This window comes from Schistocerca nitens, chromosome 2 (genome assembly GCF_023898315.1).
Source record: "Schistocerca nitens isolate TAMUIC-IGC-003100 chromosome 2, iqSchNite1.1, whole genome shotgun sequence".
Taxonomy (NCBI): Eukaryota; Metazoa; Arthropoda; class Insecta; order Orthoptera; family Acrididae; genus Schistocerca; species Schistocerca nitens.
Genome location: NC_064615.1, coordinates 330798210 through 330818948, shown reverse-complemented (window position 1 = coordinate 330818948; position 20739 = coordinate 330798210). Strand labels below are relative to the sequence as shown.

The 20739-nt window shown below is 39.7% G+C and overlaps 1 protein-coding gene across 3 annotated transcripts in view; it reads right to left on the bottom strand.

Annotated features, from left to right (window-relative positions):
• LOC126236128 (glutamyl aminopeptidase-like) overlaps positions 1 to 20739 on the bottom strand; it is a 470917-nt gene that overhangs the window by 51829 nt on the left and 398349 nt on the right. For all 3 annotated transcript variants that reach the window (XM_049945203.1, XM_049945205.1, XM_049945204.1), the window contains 3 exons: positions 16024 to 16194; positions 13651 to 13748; positions 5776 to 5910 (listed from right to left, as the gene is read on the bottom strand). In XM_049945203.1, coding sequence (XP_049801160.1) covers positions 5776 to 5910; positions 13651 to 13748; positions 16024 to 16194 — 404 coding nt within the window. The remainder of the gene's footprint in view (positions 1 to 5775; positions 5911 to 13650; positions 13749 to 16023; positions 16195 to 20739) is intronic.

Here is a 20739-nt window from a genome sequence, read left to right as displayed (position 1 = left end):
CTGACACACCGGTGTCAATGGGTTCTTTTTTCCATTTCCAGGAGTGTATTTAGGAGTGAACTATTCATGCTTCAATCACACTTTTTGTTGTGCTTTCATAGTTATTAAAAATTCACAACAGAACATTTTCAGAACTGTCTGTGTGGTGTTAGGAGAAATTATTTTATAATTGTTAGTTCAATCTAAAAAAGAGTTATATTAAAAATGTATTTTTATTTAAATAATTATTAATGTAATGGTTTCCTTTGATATACTCTGTTTCAGTAATATCTGTGAAGTCGCACATCGTTTTCTGTGTGGTTCCGACATTCTCTTGCCACCTATGTTGGTGTAAGAAGCCAAAAACCAGTTTGTGAATGAACAAATAAATGAATGAATGAATGAATGAATGAGTGAATGAATAAATAATACTCACATAACACCAAAATTATTGTTGTGTTCTGCTAAGCACTGACAGAGAACTCAGTTAACATTAAGGAAATATTTGATAAAATGGACGCACTTAGCAAATAATGGTATGGATGATGAATACATGACAAAGTATGTACCATTTATCCACGATTTCAATACTGTCTGTCCGATTTTCAGTAAGCCCATCCCCCAATCTTTCTGCCTGCAGAAGGTGTTTCCATCAGTCATAGTTCATATGATGTAATATGCTGATTTATTATGTATGTAGCTGTTAATACTGTAGAATGGGTAACTTGATCTTCATGTAGGTATAGACCATAAACTGTGAGACTGGGAAACACCACTAATGCACTGCAGATGGCGAAAACTGTATATAATGATGTGGTAAGTCTTGCTGTAAGGATCTGTAAGACTGCACTCAGTATTTCCAAATTTAAGTGCATAGTCAATCAGCACAACTGAAATATCACTGTATTCAGCAGCAGAATTAGCAGTCTGAATAAGCAAACAGAAGCTTAACGGACCTGTATCTGCATCTCCCCCACACCCGACTTAACTGCATTAGTGTTTGAGAGATATACTCCCCAGGTTATTAGGAGATACTCCATTTTCTCTTCGTTTACGTACGGGTTTCAAGAAAATGGAGCCCCTGCTCACTCCGCACATTTTGACTGTGAATATTTGTGTAAGGCATTTACTGAAAGGTGGATGGGAAGAGTAAGTCCTTTCCATAGAGTTATGTACAAGACACCTACATGGACTGAAGAGAATCTTCTGGCAAAATTTCTTGCTCCCTGTGATGTTGTTCAAACAACACAAATGTTGGTGAATGAGTTTGATGGAACTTGCTGTGTCTGTACAGCAAATCGGGGCTGCAACTTGAGCTACTACTGTGAATGTAGCACCTAGTGTAAGTTGTGTAGATAAACAAAATTATTGCAGAAAGGTATCTACTTGGACCTTTATCCTCATTAGCAGATGAACAGCATAAGTGAAATTTTCTTACTTTCACTCAAAACTTCCAACTTAGTTGTTTCCAGATCACAGTCCCTATCTCAAATTGACAGTCAACAGTTCTCCATAACATGTGTTATTCTCAGAATGTATTTTTCCTCAGCAGCAGTGTGTGCACAGATTTGAGACTTCCTGGCAGACTAAAACTGTGTGTTTCACTGAGATGCAAGCCTGGGATTTTTGCTTCTCATGGGCAAGTGCTCCACCAACTGAGCTATCTAAACACAACTCATGACCCTCTCTCACACTACAGCTGTGAGGGTGGGTTGAGAGTTGTTCTTGGACACATATCATATCAAATCAAATATTCAGTATCACGTAACATGCCTCTTACAAACATTGTGATGTAAGTGACTTGCAATTCTAACACTACGTAATCTAAGGTTATAATACATATGTTGTTACTTCATCAGACAGGTATTATTTTACATGGTTATCATTAAAAAATAATAATCTATGTTAATAATACATGTGGTGTTGCTTGTTTTAGACAGATAATATTTTACATGGTTATCACTCAAGAAATCTTCTACATCATAGCAGCATTTTTCTTTTCAGATATTTTTTCATGTCTCCTTCAGTAATTTTTCGATTTCGCCTCCCAGATTTTATTTATAAAGTTCATGCCTTTATAGCTCAGTTGATACAACATTTGCATGTGAAATGCAAAGTTCCCAGGTTAAAGTCCCAGTACAGCACACAATTTTAATCTGTCACAAAGTTCCGTATATCTTTTTGTCTGTTCCTCCAGCCACAATCACATGCTGCACTTTGAGAATAACTCCCATTCTTCAAGATGTGGGCACACCTTCCCTGTCTCATTTGAATGTGTTTGAGTCTCGAGCATTCACAGTGTGAAAGATAGGTTCTGAATGAAGTTGGCATTGTCGGCTGTACATTCGGTCCAGCATTTTTTCCACTTCTCCATGACATCAGAAACATCTGTGAGGTAAAGACTAATCCATAGTGATTTGCAAAGCTTGTGAATTCTGTAAAGAGCTATTTTAGATGAGTTTTTATAGGTATATGCCTTCCTGAGAATTTGCATTTTGGTAGCTTTTTGTCTGATAGCCACAGGACAGTACTGGATAATGCTGCCAACCAATGAATAGGACCTGATCTGACAGTGCCGAAATGGTCCTTATGGTCTAACTCAGACATATAGCTATCTTATTTCAATGTTCTGGCATATTAATGTCATGTCATCTTACTGGATTTTATTGGACTTAGTACTGTAAAGAGTCAATCACAGAACATGCTGATGAGTAACATTGCTGGACTATGGAATGGAATTACATTCAAAAAGTTGAGCATAACTTTTTCTGTGACCAGAACAGCAAATTGCCTACTCCTTGAAAGAGGAAGTTGAAGGAAGGAAGAGTGGAGTATAACATCCTGTTGACAAGTCATTAGAGACAGAGTACAAGCTAAAATTGGGGAAGGACGGGGAAAGAAATTGGCCATGCCCTTTTCAAAGGAAACATACCAGCATTAACCGTAAGCAATTTAGGGAAATCACAGAAAACCTAAATCTAGATTGCTGAACAGGAAATTGAACTGTTGTCCTCCTCACTGTGAGTCCAGTGCAAGAAGTTAAACATTAGGCCTTCGCTGCATACTGTGTCAGATTCACAAAAGTTGCAGCTGATATGAGGCCTTTCTGAAATCAGATCTCACCAATAATATTAAGTTGTAGCACCTGATTGTAGCATTTCAATACCACTGTGATTGATTGGGATTATTTTATCAATGGCTTCTTTGATACAATTGAGAATTAGCTTCTCCTGTAATTTATATGTCATGCAAAGCAGAGAGACACATGAACTGTCATGCTGTAAAAACAAATCTATTTGTGTTTCTGTGATGAGACAGTATCTCAAGGTTTGAATTTCACCCTTATCCACATGTTCTGCCATTAGACCATGTGCAGTATTTGTCCTCAATGTGCTTCCACACAAAAGTTGGTGTTTTAAAATTTCCATAACAAACGACTACCCCTTCTCTCTGCAATAGGTATTTCTGCTTTACTCACTCACTCACTACCCCAAGCATTTGACCAATTTGAAATCACCCACACTTCTTCTAGTGAAATCAGGAAAAATAATTAATTCTCTTCAAAGCCACAGTTTTTGTGGGGCTGATAACATTTCAAGCAAAATGTTAAAAGCATATTGTTCTAATACAGCTACTGGACTCTGCCCGATATTTAATGCATCACTTTTACTTTCCACACACACTAAGGTATGAACTCTTAGACCTCTCTCTGAGAAAGATAACAGGACTATTTTATTACACTATTAACTTTCTTCTCAAAAGTTTTGGAAAAGGTGATATATTTAAGAATAGCTGGGCATATCTGCAACTATAAGATACTGTGCCAGTCACAATCGGGATTTCAGATGGGCCTCTCTACTGAACATGCCATCTACCACTCCAATAACCATGTTTTAAAATATCTCAATAACAAGATTTCACCTACCACAATTTTTGGGATCTGTTCGAAAGACATTTGACTGTGCAAATCACAGCAAAATTCTGGAGACGTTTGAAAAGTTTGTGCCTTTTGCATTATAATAAGTACATGGTCACTTCATATTTAACAGACAGAAGTCAGGAGTCATGTCAGTCATTTGGGTCTTGGTGGATATTCTGAATGGGGCCATTCCTGTTATTGCTATGTATAAGTGACCTTCCATCGTATACTCACAAAGCATAAATAGTGGTCTTTGCTCATGATGCAAGCTTAATAATCAAGTCCAACAAAACTGCAACAAGAGAATGAACAATAAATGAAATATTCAAAAATATCATTGACTGGTTCTCTCAGTAAATGGTCAGTCACTTAACTTGGAAGGAAAAAATAAATTTAAAAAAATCCAGTTTGTTCAACTCAGTACAATGCAAGATATATCGTCATTACAGTACAGCATATGGTAATATGGGAAAGGAAATGTGTAAAACTGATTGTTCAAAATTCCTATCTGTGTCTACTGCTCAGAACTTGAATGGGAAATCATGTACTATAGATATTCTCATATGCTTACTTTCAGCTCTACATGTAATTGCTGATTTTGGTGATGAAAGCATCTGAAAATTGGGTTCCTTTGCATACTTCCATTCTTGGATGTAATATGGAACAATTTTTTGGGTCATTTCCACACCACACATAGACACCAAATATTTATGGTACAGAAACATGTGTATCACCTGATGTCCAACCTCAAACGACATGCAGGCAGCTGTTTAACAAGTTAGGCAAACAAATAGGTGCCATACAATATAGTCACTCACACATTAAGTTTGTTGTGAAGAATCATCCATCACTTGAAAATAAGAGTGTCATTCATAAATATAACACTAGGAAGAAAAATAGCCTCCTGTGTCCACAACTTAACCTTACTCTCGCATAGAAAGGAGTAAAGGAGTAAAGTATGCAGCCATTTTGGATTGAAGGTGCTGGCAGGTAATGAATGTTTTAAAAACTAGTTAATATTATTTCTATTTGACAGCTCCTTTTGGTCCATACGTTATATTCTGAATAGACAGTACTTGTTTGCAGCTGGGACACAGTTATTAAATTTGGTTGAAAAATATGGTTAAAAAATATTTACATAAATGGCCAGCATTTAATTACAATTTCACAGAGAAAAAGTTTTATTTGTGAACCTACTGACACATTCCCCCCATGGTGAGGTGTTGCAAATATGATCCATGAAACATGCAAAAAATTAATTTAAATAAACAAACACTGTTTTTAGCCTTGTTTCACAATTTATTATGAAAAAAAACCCTAGGTTTCGGGTTATAAACCCATTTTCAAGTACATTACTGATCAGTAACACTGCTTTTAGCCTTGTTTCACAATTTATTATTAATGTTATAGTACAACCTAGGTTTCGGGTTATAAGCCCATTTTCAAGTACATTACTGATCAATAATGGACTTGAAAATGGGCTTATAACCAGAAACCTAGGCTGTGCAGTAACATTATTAATAAAGTGTGAAACAAGGCTAAAAACAGTGTTTGTTTAGTTAATTTACAATGTTTCACGAAGAACCCACAGTTGATTCAATTAAAATTAATATAACTAAATAGATGAACATATGACTATAAAAATGGTTGCTAGGTGTAAATTCTAAGAAATTTCAAAGAAGTCAGTCACTATGAAACTAAATTTGTTCCTCTCAGATGCACTGAACAAAATTAAATAATATTTTTGTTTCATAAAACACAAATGTATTAACTTCTACAATATTAAATTAATTACTTATGACATTAAACTGTGTTTCATTATTTGTGAAGAAAAACCATAATCATTTAAGTGCTCTGACAACAACATTATTGCTTACCTTGTTATATGAAATAACATCAAATATTTCAGTAATCTGATCAGGGGTAGAGACCACCTTCACAATTGGACGTGAACTCAGAGTTGCATCCAGTACAAACACAGGGTGCAGGTCATCCACAAGAAACTGGTCCAGCTACAAATGTAAGCATAGAGCAAAAAACTGCAAAATTAGCATAATAAAATGGTGTGCTTTTTCATGCAAAATGTAGAGGCTTATCTCACTAGGGGTAAGATAGATACTGCCTATGGGAAAATTAAAACTACCTTTGGAGAAAACAGAACCACTTGTAAGAATATCAAGAGTTCAGATGGAAACCCAGTGTGAAGCAAAGAAGGGAAATCAGAAAGGTGGAAGGAGTATATAGAGGGTCTATACAAGGGCAATGTACTTAAGGACAATATTATGGAAATGGGAGAAGATGTAGATGAAGATGAAATGGGAGATATGATACTGCCTGAAGAGTTTGACAGAGCACTGAAAGACCTGAGTCGAAACAAGGCCCCGGGAGTAGACAACATTTCATTAGAACTACTGAGAGCCTTGGGAGAGCCAGTCCTGACAAAACTCTACCATCTGGCGAGCAAAATACCCTCAGAATTTAAGAAGAATATAATAATTCCAATCGCAAAGAAATCAGGTGTTGACTGATGAGAAAATTACCGAATTATCAGTTTAATATGGTAAGTCACGGCCGCAAAATACCAACGCGAATTCCTTACAGACGAAATGGAAAAACTGGTAGAAGCCGAGCTCAGGGAAGATCAGTTTGGATTCCGTAGAAATGTTGGAACACGTGAGGCAATACTGACACTACGACTTATCTTAAAAGCTAGATTAAGAAAACGCAAACCTACATTCCTAGCATTTGTAGACTTAGAGAAAGGTTTTGACACTGTTGACTGGAATACTCTCTTTCAAATTCTGAGGGTGGCAGGGGTAAAATACAGGGAGCGAAAGGCTATTTACAATTTGTACAGAAACCAGATGGCAGTTATAAGAGTCGAGGGGCATGAAAGGAGAGCAGTGGTTGAGAAGGGAGTGAGACAGGGTTGTAGCCCCTCCCCAATGTTATTCAATCTGTATATTGAGCACGCAGTAAAGGTAACAAAAGAAAAATTCAGAGTAGGTATTAAAATCCATGGAGAAGAAATTAAAACTTTGAGGTTCGCCGTTGACATTGCAATTCTGTCAGAGACAGCAAAGGACTTCGAAGAGCAGTTGAACGGAATGGACAGTGTCTTGAAAGGAGGATATAAGATGAACATCAACAAAAGCAAAATGAAGATAATGGAATGCAGTCGAATTAAGTTGGGTGATGCTGAAGGAATTATATTAGGAAATGATACACTTAAAGTAGTAAAGGAGTTTTGCTATTTGGGGAACAAGATAACTGATAATGGTCAAAGTAGAGAGGATATAAAATGTAGACTGGCGATGGCAAGGAAAGCATTTCTGGAGAAGAGAAATTTGATAACATCGAGTATAGATTTAGATGTCAGGAAGTCGTTTCTGAAAGTATTTGTATGGAGTGTAGCCATGTATCGAAGTGAAACATGGACAATAAATAGTTTGGACGAGAAGAGAATGGAAGCTTTCAAAATGTGGTGCTACAGAAGAATGCTGAAAATTAGATGGGTAGATCACATAACTAATGAGGATATATTGAACAGAATTTGGGAGAAGAGGAGTTTGTGGCACAACTTGACTAGAAGAAGGGATTGGTTGGTAGGACATGTTCTAAGGCATCAAGGGATAACCAATTTAGTATTGGAGGGCAGCGTGGAGGGTAAAAATTGTAGAGGGAGACCAAGAGATGAATACACTAAGCAAATTCAGAAGGATGTAGGCTGCAGTACATACTGGGAGATGAAGCAGCTTGCAAAGGATAGAGTTGCATGGAGAGCTGCATCAAACCAGTCTCAGGACTGAAGACCACAACAACAATTAAAGTCCAGACAGTGAACCAATTCTAGGCTACTGCCTGCAGCAGATGAATAAGATGACAATGACAGTCACTGAAGTGTTGTTTGGAAAATGGAATCAATAAATTGACTGGGCATGTGGATAATTGTGTTATCTATCACACCAGGAAATCCTTAAAAAAACATTGAAGATGTTGATTAACCATTGCAGACAAATTCAGCTGGTGCTTTGAACCTAATCCCCATAAGATAACAAGAATGATAAAGTTTTTATGTACTTGGAAAGTTAAAAATGTGAGCATGAAGTTAAGTGAGGTAAGAAGCTCTATCTATTTAAGTGAAATCTTTCATGATGACTGATAAGCATCTCAAAACAGTTATTAATAAGCATTCTTCATATTTCCACATCAACATGATGTACAATTTTCATGCAGCTAAGATGCATAGTTAAAGAAGCATAAAACAATATATACACTACTGGCCATTAAAATTGCTACATCCAGAAGATGACTTGCTACAGACACGAAATTTAACCGACAGGAAGAAGATGCTGTGATATGCAAATGATTAGCTTCTCAGAGCATTCACACAAGGTTGGCGCCAGTGGCGACACCTACAACGTGCTGACGTGAGGAAAGTTTCCAACCGATTTCTCATATACAAACAGCAGTCCACCGGCGTTGCATGGTGAAACGTTGTGATGCCTCATATAAGGAGGAGAAATACACACCATCACGTTTCTGACTTTGATAAAGGTCGGATTGTAGCCTATCGCGATTGTGGTTTATCGTATCGCGACATTGCTGCTCGCGTTGGTCGAGATCCAATGACTGTTAGCAGAATATGGAATCGGTGGGTTCAGGCGGGTAATACGGAACGCTGTGCTGGATCCCAATGGCCTCATATCACTAGCAGTTGAGATGACAAGAATCTTATCCGCATGGCTGTAACAGATCATGCAGCCATGTCTCGGTCCCTGAGTCAACAGATGGGGATGTTTGCAAGACAACAACCATCTGCACGAACAGTTCGATGACATTTGCAGCAGCGTGGACTATCAGCTCGGAGACCATGGCTGTGGTTACCTTTGATGCTGCATCACAGACAGGAGCACCTGCGATGGTGTACTCAACGACGAACCTGGGTGCACGAATGGCAAAACGTCATTTTTTCGGATGAATCCAGGTTCTGTTTACAGCATCATGATGGTTGCACCCGTGTTTGGCGACATCGCGGTGAACGCACATTGGAAGCGTGTATTCGTCATCGCTAAACTGGCGTATCACCCAGCGTGACGGTATGGGGTGCCATTGGTTACACATCTCAGTCACCTCTTCTTCTCATTGATGGCACTTTGAACAGTGAATGTTATATTTCAGATGTGTTACGACCCATGGCTCTACCCTTCATTCGATCCCTGCGAAACCCTACATTTCAGCAGGATAATGCACGACCACATGTTGCAGGTTCTGTACGGGGCTTTCTGGATACAGAAAATGTTCGACTGCTGCCTCGGCCAGCACATCCTCCAGATCTCTCACCAACTGAAAACTTCTGGTCAATGGTGGCCGAGCAACTGGCTCGTCACAATACGGCAGTCACTATTCGTGATGAACTGTGGTATCGTGTTGAAGCTGCATGGGCAGCTTCAACAGCGCAGAAGCCGGGCTCCACTATGGCACCCAACAGCTGAAGGGGGCACCCACAGCAGAGGAGACAGTTGTGAAAAAGTTGGCAACAGTGGCAGAGACGGTAAGGATATCAGCCACAATGTAGGATGGAGGATGTGGGGGTGGCAGAGGCACACCCATTGCGCAGCCGTCAATGCGAAGTCGTAACTGGTTGATGTGTCATGATGCTGGCCCTTTAGCTATGTGGATGACACAGAGGCTTCGGCCATGGATACTCTCGATTACTTCTGGCATCCATTTCAGTCGGTGGCCAAACCAGTGAGCTCAAACAGCTGTGCCAGGCCAGAAGCATTGCAGTGCCCGTGCCAGTGGACAGCCTGGTGTCAGCCAAAGCAGATCTAGCAGAGTCCAGAGTTGACAACCGTCTAACAACTCTGTGAGGCTCTTAACACCTACAGACATGAACTTATAAGAACTGAGGAACCCGGCAACAGCTACCTCTGGTGATGCATCCAAAAAAAATTTTCATCTGAGTCTTAAATGCTCATACTACTTGTTCTGCCTCCCTGTTCAATTGAGGGTGGAAATGAGGAGCCATGACATGGTGAACACCACTTTTTTAACAAAAATCTTTCAATTCCTGAGTTGTTGGTAACTAATGTATATGGAAGACCTTCCACTGCAAAATGTTTTTACAAAGTGGAAATTGTTGCTGCCGCAGAAGCAGGCAGACAACGCACTACATACAGAAACTTAGAATAAAGAAGACACATCAAGTTGCAGACAGGCACAATTAAAAGACACTCATTAATTGTACCTGTCTGCAACTTGATGTGTCTTTATGGTAAGCAGAATCTGTCTTTTTCTACATTGTTGATATTCCTACCTGGAGTTTCCATTGTTTCAAACTTAGAATAAGTATCAATTACAATAAGCTAGTAGAAATTCAAGAAAGTTCTCATAAAATCTACATGAATGGGTTCCCAAGGCTGCTGTGGATGCAACCACGGCGACAAAGAAACACGGGGAGCCACCTGATGGGTAGTACACTGTGGGTGAACTGCGATAACTCGCACTATTTCCCCATCAGTGTCTGGCCAAACAACACGTTTGTGTGTTAACGCTTTTGTATGTGACTTGCCCCAGTCGTCCACATGTAATAAAGGCATACCCTCATGCCAAAAGGTGGACGGAACTATAACCCAAGGAGTGGCATCCTCTGTAGCTAACAGCAGCACTCCACCCCAAACAGCATTATGATTTTGTAATGCAAAATAATTTCTCAAAGGATCAGAGTGTTGAAAAACTTTATTTAAAACAGGATTTGCAGCTAATGCGGCTGGCATTTTAGAGCTAGCAATGCGAAAACCATCAACAATACTTTGAGCTTCCACTTCTAAATTACACATTGCCCAGAGCTCGGGCCACATGTTCCATCTGTGTTGAATGAAGCAGTATGGGCATGAAGGCAGTGAAGCATGAGGCTTTTGCTGTTGTGAAGCAGACTGTTGTCACAAATGAAGATTATCTATACTGCAACAGCATCTACGTTCCCTTGTGAATTGAATGAAGGCTGCAGGTGGACAGAGGAACTGACTTCTGAAACTTTGGAACAGGCTTCTGTCTGACTACCTCCAATCCAACAGGAGAAAAATGTATGATTGAATCACAAACTATTTGATTGGCATAGAATTCCTTATGAACACTTGTCACAAAATTACAATGACATCTAAGTCCATTTAGTTCTTCTGCCAATGCACTGGATGACTGTTTTGGCCGCTTTTGACAGCAGTAAAACCCCACACACCCACACAAGCAGCAATAGTGTGAGTACGTTCACAATGATAGGTAGAAAATAACTCACATATCTGATTGAAAGGAAGAGTTGACAAAAAAAGGACTTTGCACAAGTTTATGTCTGTTTCTCCAAATGCCTGGAAATTTTGCTAGAGGCATTTTTTGTAGTCTTCTGCAGCATTGTTGTACACATGGAACTGTGGTAGATATGTTGTTTGTGGGGCCACAGTTAGTGCCAAATCAGTCATTAAGGAAATAGCAACTGTCAGTGGCTGCTGTTGCTTGATAAGAGATTTAAGCACTGCCTCCATGGAAATTAAACTCAAAAGACTAATGACTGAAGTGGAACATGTGGAGTCAAATACCGTGTTTGTCACCAAAAAGTGTTCTAACCCGAGAACACTGCAATTTATTGCTCGAGCAGTACACACACATGAAAGACAAGCTACAATACAACTAGCAATATACAAGTGTCTGGTGGAGCCTTGCACTCTGATCAATATATTCATTAGTTCCAATGGGGTCTAGCCAGCAGGCTATGCATGCAACTGCTATCGTATTAGCAAGCCAGGTGGGCTCTGGTGGCCGAATCCAGCACAAACGTCACGCATGACCCGTGAAGCAGTGCACACAAAAAATTGGTAGTTACAGCAGGTAATGCAGAAATCTTACTGATTAATGCAAAATTGGAAAAGAATAAGATATTGCTGCCGACATCACAAACCTACTGACACTCAGATTACATTACTGCAGTAGTCATTCCACTGGTTCATAGTAAAGAAATGTTTCAGGATGTGGAATATTCCATAAAAACAAAAATATATAGTACATACTTACAATATAACTTAAACGATGAAGTTCCTCACTACTCGAGCCTTACTCATCAGTATGCAACCATGAAGAACAAAATGTACATGTTTCAGTTACATTGATATAATAGCAAAATTTAAGCCTGCTTTGTTGAGACACATATAAGCAGTAGTATTATATAAGTAAGCAATAGATTGTTGGAAAGAATATTTATATACCCTAAAACCATCACAGACTTTCTTCACTCAAATAAGAACACTAGAAGATTTTTACATACATGTTAAAGAGTGGACAAAAAAAATGGAAACACTACAAACACATTACCATGCCCAATACAGTGTAGGAAACCCATTGGCATTCAAAACAGCTTCCAATCATCTCAGAATGGATACATACAGGTCCTGTATGGTTTTCAAGGGAATCTTATACCATTCTTCCTGTTAAATAAAGGCAAGGTCAGGTAATGATTATGTAGGTGGATAGTGATCATGCACCATTCTCTCCAAGGTAGACCACAAGGGCTCATTAATACTGAGATCTGGTGACTGCAGTGGACCAGGAGGAGATGTGACAGTTCATCCATACTCACAAATTGAATCCAGGACAATGCAAGCTGTGCGAATAGGGACCCTACCATTTCTGAACACAGCATGACCATTGGGAAACAAACACTGTACCATAGGATGGATGTGATCAGCCAAAATGGTCACATAACCATTGGCAGTAATGTGACCTTGCAGAGTAACTATGGGGCCCATAAAATACCGTGATATGGCCACTCAAATCATAACTGAATCCCCACCAAATTTCACTCTTGCGACGTAAACTCTGCCAGCAGTTGGAAATAGTGTGAAACAAGACTCATCTGAACAAATGGCATTCTTCCATTGGTCCTCAGCCCAGGTTTTATACCTTCAACACCTTTTCATGTTATGATCATCATTGATGTGTGGTTTTGGGATTCCAGGCTGCCCTGCAATCCCCAGCTTCTGGAGCTCCCTTCATGATGATTTGGTACTGACAGGGTTCAAGAGCACAACATTCAGTTCTGCAGAGACTTTTGCAGCTGTCATCCTCTTATTTTTTGACACAGTCCTCTTCAGTGACAGTCCATCACAATCATTCAAAACCTTTTCTGTATTGTCTCCTAGTGGATGTTGTTTTTTCGCTTTCCTGTATGGTGTATAAATCTTCAATATGGTGCCTCTTGAATTGAAACTCCAAACACTTCAGCTACCTTGGTTACAGAAGCACCCACCATTTGTCCATGTTCAAATTCACTTGTCTCCGACATACAGTCTATTAAGGACACTGGTCAGATGCCATTCATGGTCAAATACAACAATGCAACCTGTAGGCTTGTCTAGCATCTGCCTTTATGTTCAAGCACACATTTCTCATGGTGTTTCCATATTTATGTCCGTCCCTGTACCGCCTGTGCAAGTACTGAGGGGCCAAATTTCAAGAATATTTCTCAAAAAAAGTAAACATTCCCCCCCCCCCCTTCAGGATTGACACGAATTGCTTTACTTTCCTATCTGTGAATGATACTGGAGGATATTTGATACTTTTGATTCAATAGCCGGCAGCTCTGCTACTAATCATTAGTACACTGCACATAAACCTTGATATAGCACAGTATGTTGAAGAACATGGATAACCTGCATAAGCAGAAACGTGTCAGGAAGAAGAAGCTGTAGGAAAACACTTACCATACCCCACTCAGAATGTGCTGCATTGACGCCCTTGTACTCTATGTAGGTAGCAAAACCTTCATTCAGCCACAAGTCATCCCACCATTTCAATGTCACTGAAATAAATATCTTGATTAAAACTTACTCTAATCTGCACGAGGAGGAAAAAGAGAACTACAGTAATAGATATATTCCACAACATAATATAACTTAAGACTGCGAAATGAAATCTGCCAATAGCCAAGTAGTGACTATGTGTATGTGCAAAATGTAATCTTGTGAATTTTTTTTTTTTTTAACTATAATTGTCTTATGTAAAAATGAGTATGAGAAGGAAAAGAGGCAGAAGACATCTTTACAGCTCATCCAAAGTAATTTAGTTTTAATTTTTTACATACTTCCAGTTCCACATGGAAAAATATTCCATTTTTTAAACTTTAGAACAATTTAATACACTTTTCTGTACCTACAATTTAATAGCTCTTTAAGCCTCGGAAGTATGGCGAATGTTCAAATAACTTCATCACTGCCTTAGATTTTCAAAATTTGTTTTATTTATTGCTGCAACTATTTTAGTTCTTACTTGAATTCCAGCTCTAAACTTATTATTTTTCTTGTACCTATTTATATTTCAAGCTAAAAGAAGGATCAACAAGGAACTTTCAGGTCGAACTGCCATGTTTATTATTGTTACCATTTCTTCTTCAATGCTAGCTCCCCAACAGATTTTCCTACATTATCTATAGCAAGAGCACTGTATTGTTATTTTAAGATAGTTTTTTTTATTTTCCTTGTAATAAAGAGCAATATTGGAAAATAAGTGAAGGCAAATGTGCATAGTCGTGTGACCCATGATAATAAACTAAACAGATTAGAAATGGCTTCAATTGCAGAGGCATATCTTGTATAACAAATAATGTTAATATTTATTTATGTATTGAGTTACATTAAAGACAGCTCTCATTCGTAAATACAAATTTATTTTTCGTTTTTAAAGTAAAAAAAAAAAGTTAAATAATAAGGATATATAAAGATTAGAAATGCAGTAGAAGGAATGAAATCTCATATAGAAATTTCTGTTGTGAATTGTGAATGATTAATTGTTTTCTTCACTGACTTCGCTGTTTTCCTCTCTCTAATTCTTCTTTTCCCTTGCTCCATCAAAGAAACTTCAACTTCCAAATTTTTAATTATTTTGCATTACTGCTAGCCTGACTCCAATTTTTCCATTTTTTCTGCAATTATAATCTTTGGCATCTATGGAACCAATATTTTCTATTCTCTTACCATCAAAAATTCAAATCCAATTGGAAACTGAGTAAGGAATGATGTCATTATACTGGCAGACCAAATTACAAAACACTGAAGTGAGAGGGGGAAATCAAATTAAATAAAAGAGAAAGGTTAAAAATATTAATTTTTTAAAGCAAATTAGAGTGCAGTAACGTGTAAAAAATAGTATCACTTGAGTGTCACACAGAAGTTATGAAATATTTTTATATGCTGAATTGAGTTTCTGAGACAAAAGAGTTAATCAAAGCCTGAAGCAATATGTTAACACACACTAACAGAGAAGCTGTATTTTACAACACACTGACATGGCATTCAAGCTCTGTTCCATTACTGTCTCACCTCTATCAGTGGTGAAATGTCACTGAAGATCTGTACTTCCATTATCCAAATACTAGTATGTTTAACTTTTGAGCAATACAGCATTAATAATTAGCTCTGCCAGTCCACCATTTACCATAGAAATTATCTTTTTTTTTCTGCTTACTGCCTTACGTTATTTTAGTACTGATGAAATTTAGAGTAGTTCACGATGCACTTGTTTACTGATTATGATACAAAATCAGTAGGGACATAGCTTCATCCTAGTTATTGCTCCATGATTTTTGTATTTTTACAAAAAAATATCACTTTACTGAAACCTCATAAGATTAGTATGTGCCATCATGAACTGTAGTACTTTCACATATGATCTACTTGATGTAATAAAACACCACCAGACATAAGTAGGCAAATAACTAAACACAATTGCTGCAATAATGTGCTTAATGAAATTCTTAACCCTTTAACTGCTCTGGATGTGTTACTGCACGTACCTTTGTTCCTGTCCCTGTGTGCTCTGAACGTGTTTACGCCCACCACCAGTCCTCCTACCTGGTACTCTGAATGTGTCTACATGTAGCCTCATTAATTCAAAGTAGCTGACATTTTTCAAAATCATAGTTTTATTTTTGTCAAGATTAAATGAAGCAATGCTTCACTTTTTTTTGTGAAGTAATCATGGAAAGAATAGGCAATTACATTAAGCAGCAAAGTTTTGATATAAACAAAATAGATTCATCATCTTTAGTTTGCTACAGTATAATGTCTAATATGACTTACTGAGGTTTCCAAACCACATATGCGCCAGCTCATGGGCAATGACTGTTGCAACTCTCTGCTTGTTAGAAACAGAGCTGATAGTCTGATCATACAACAGGTTAGTCTCCCGAAATGTGATGACACCCCAATGCTCTGTCGCTCCAGACACATAATCAGGAATGGCAACCATATCTGCAGAATTAAAAAAAAGTGCTGAATGTTGTGAATATCTAATTAATCTACGGTAATGTTTCATAACAGTAAATATTTTGAGGAAGAATTCTCATTTTCCTCAACAGGGACTGTAACAAATAATGGATAAACAAGGGTCAAAGAAAACTACTACTATTCTCAGAAATAATTGAAATAAGTTATGACCAAAAGCTAAATCTCAACACTCTTAATTACTAAGAAGCAAAAATTTTGAAAACTAGAACAGTATGCATAGCCTGTATTCCTGATATTTCATAAACAGTTTGAGATATTAAAACAAAGTACTTGTCTAAATGTAGTATCCAAATGGTGAAAATTCTGCTGTACACTTCACACCAAAAACACTTTTGCTTGATGAGTTGTTGAACACCTACATCTTTGTAATCTTTTTTTAAGGTATACAAGAGTTTTGAAAAGAGGGGCATAGTGAAATAATGTTCATTAATGATTGTAGTGAAAGTTTTTTCAGAAATAACTGGGAATTGTGCCAAATATGAGGAGCACTTATGGTGTCTTGCATATACAGTTTAGAAGAGCTGGACCAATGTATTGGATCCTCAAATTTGGACATTTTCTTACTATTTTTGCATGAGTTCCACTAATAACATTACCAAGCATTAGGTAGCTGCATTTCTTTTTAATATCTCTCAACTGCTATTAAAAGGAATCATTGTCATATGAAAAAAAAATCTGCAATATCTTCAAATAATAATGTCTTAACTCAGTCTCAGTGCGGTTTCAGGTCTCAATTGTTAAAGCTGTTCATAATACTACTACTTTTGTGCAAGTCTATTCTGAATCAAAAGTGTCTGCTTGTATCATACTAGTTGATCTGTGTGAGGCATTTAAGTAGTTAAACAATAAAATATTACTGGAGAAACTTGAGACTTAGACCTCTCCCTCATTGGATACTACACTGTAATGGTCGCAAACTACACCAATGAAAAATTGCAGTTCTTGAATGTTACTGAAGGGGTTCCTAAAGGCCCAGAGATAAGCCACTGCACATGTGAAATTCTGGGAAATTGAGAACTGGTGTAACCACAAGAAGGTTGAATGCAAGCATGCAAACTTGCATGCACTGTCTTGTATAGGTGCCGGATGTCAGTTTGTGGGATGGAGTTCCATGCCTGTAGCACTTGGTCATCAGTACAGGGACAGTTACTGCTGATTGTGGGTGGCAATTGGAGGCAGATCTGGGGATCGAGCAGGCAAAGGTAACATATCAACACTCTGTAGAGCATGTTGGGTTACAACAGCAGAATGGAGTGCGCATTATACTGTTGGAAAACACCCCCTGGAGTCCTTTTCATGAATGGCACCACAACAGGCCAAATTTTCAAACTGATGTACAAATTTGCAGTCATGGTGTGTGAGATAACGACGGAGTTCTCCTGCTGTCACACAAAATTGCACCCCTGAGCATAAATCCAGGTGTAAGTCTAATGCATCTAGAACGCAGACAGGTTGGCTGCAGGCCCTCAACTGGTTTTCATCAGAAAACACAACAGACATCCACCCTGCCCTGCAATGAGCTCTTGCGGGGTCAGTGGAAAGCATGGTACAGGCTGTCTGGCTCAGAGTCATCCTTGAAGTAACTGATTTGTAACAGTTCATTGTGTCACTGCGGTGCTGACAGCTGCTCTAATTGCTGCTGCAGAGCCAGTACAATGCATCAGAGCCATACACTGAACACAAGGATTTTCCCTCTTTGTAGTGTCAAGTGGCTGCCCGGAGCCCTGTCTTCTTGCGACCGTTTCATAACCAGTGCTGTCAGCAGTCATGTACAGTGGCTACATAGTCTTTCCGCAATATCACAGGAGCGTCCAGTTTCTTGTAGCCTTATTACATGATCTCGTTCAAACTCAGTTAGGGGCTTCGTCATGTTAAAAGCTTTCTTGACTAATGTCAACTCACCACGTCCATTCTCAAAGGCAATTAACACTCATGACCATTAAAGTACACTATGTGATAAGAAGTATTTGGACATCCACAAAAACGTAAGTTTCTTCATATAAGGTGCACTGTGCTGCCACCTACTGCCAGGTACTCCATATCAGTGACCTAAGTAGTCATTAGACATTGTGAGAGCAGAATAGGGCACTCCGCAGAACTCATGGACTTAAATGTGTGGTCAGGTGACTGGGGTCACTTTTGTCATAAGTCTGTATGTGAGATTTCCACACTCCTAAACATCCCTAGGCCTACTGCTTCCGATGTGATAGTGAAATGGAAATGTGAAGGGACACATATAACACAAAAGCATACAGGTCAACCTCGTCCGTTGACTGACAGAGACTGCTGACAGTTGAAGAGGGTCGTAATGTGTAATAGGCAGACATCTATCCAGACCATCACACAGGAATTCCAAACTGCATCAGGATGAACTGCAAGTACTGTGACAGTTAGGCAGGAGGTGAGAAAACTTGGATTTCATGGTCGAACGGCTGCTCATAAGCCACAAATCACGCCGGTAAATGCCAAATGACACCTCACTTGGTGTAAGGATCATAAACATTAGATGATTGAACAGTGGAAAAACGTTGTGTGGAGTGACAAATCACAGTACACAATGTGGCGATACGATGGCACGATGTGGGTTTGGTGAATGCCCAGTGAACATCATCTGCCACCACGTGTAGCGCCGACAGTAAAATTTGGAGGTGGTGGTGTTATGGTTTGGTTGTGTTTCTTGTGGAGGGGGCTTGCACCCCTTGTTGTTCTGTGTGGCACTATCACAGCACAGGCCTACATTAATGTTTGAAGCACCTTCTTGCTTTCCACTATTGAAGAGCATTCGGGTATGGCGATGGCATCTTTCAACACGATCAAGCAACTGTTCATAATGCACAGCCTGTGGCAGGGTGGTTACACGACAATAACATCCCCATAATGGACTGGCCTGCACAAAGTCCTGACCTGAATCCTATCAAATACATTTGGGATGTATTGGAATGCCGACTTTGTGCCAGGCCTCACGACCGACATAGATACCTCTCCTCAGTGCAGCACTCCATGAAGAATGTGCTGCCATTCCCCAAAAAACCTTCGAGCACCTGGTTGAACGTATGCTTGCAAGAGTGCAAGCTGTCATCAAGGCTAAGGGAGGGCAAACACGATACTGAATTCCAGCATTACCGATGGAGGGTGAAGTCATTTTCAGCCAAGTGGCTGTATTTAAAGCAAATCTGATTTTTATCCTCATAGTAGCACTATTAATGCCACTTTTATGCTACTGGTGAAATTTTTTTATAGATATCATCTTTCAGATTAAGAAACATGCATGCCAACATTTGTTTTTGTCGCACAATTCCGGAAAGACTTACCTTAGGGGGAAAAAAGGACAGGTATACACTTGCACATACAAACATATCCATCCACACATATACAGACACAAGCAGACATATTTAAAGGCAAAGGGTTTCAACTCTTTGCTAGCTTGCAGACAGCTTGTGTCTGTATATGTGTGGATGGATATGTTTGTATGTGCGAGTGTATACCTGTCCTTTTTTCCCCCTAAGGTAAGTCTTTCCGCTCCCGGGATTGGAATGATTCCTTACCCTCTCCCTTAAAACCCACATCCTTTCGTCTTTCCCTCTCCTTCCCTCTTTCCTGATGAAGCAACCATTGGTTGCAAAAGCTAGAATTTTGTGTGTATGATTGTGTTTGTTTGTGTATCTATCGACCTGCCAGTGCTTTTGTATGGTAAGTCACATCATCTTTGTTTTTAGATACACTCCTGGAAATGGAAAAAAGAACACATTGACACCGGTGTGTCAGACCCACCATACTTGCTCCGGACACTGCGAGAGGGCTGTATAAGCAATGATCACACGCACGGCACAGCGGACACACCAGGACCCGCGGTGTTGGCCGTCGAATGGCGCTAGCTGCGCAGCATTTGTGCACCGCCGCCGTCAGTGTCAGCCAGTTTGCCGTGGCATACGGAGCTCCATCGCAGTCTTTAACAATGGTAGCATGCCGCGACAGTGTGGACGTGAACCGTATGTGCAGTTGACGGACTTTGAGCGAGGGCGTATAGTTGGCATGCGGGAGGCCGGGTGGACGTACCGCCGAATTGCTCAACACGTGGGGCGTGAGGTCTCCACAGTACAGTCGGCGGAAGGTGCACGTGCCCGTCGACCTGGGACCGGACCGCAGCGATGCACGGATGCACGCCAAGACCGTAGGATCCTACGCAGTGCCGTAGGGGACCGCACCGCCACTTCCCAGCAAATTAGGGACACTGTTGCTCCTGGGGTATCGGCGAGGACCATTCGCAACCGTCTCCATGAAGCTGGGCTACGGTCCCGCACACCGTTAGGCCGTCTTCCGCTCACGCCCCAACATCATGCAGCCCGCCTCCAGTGGTGTCGCGACAGGCGTGAATGGAGGGACGAATGGAGACGTGTCGTCTTCAGCGATGAGAGTCGCTTCTGCCTTGGTGCCAATGATGGTCGTATGCGTGTTTGGCGCCGTGCAGGTGAGCACCACAATCAGGACTGCATACGACCGAGGCACACA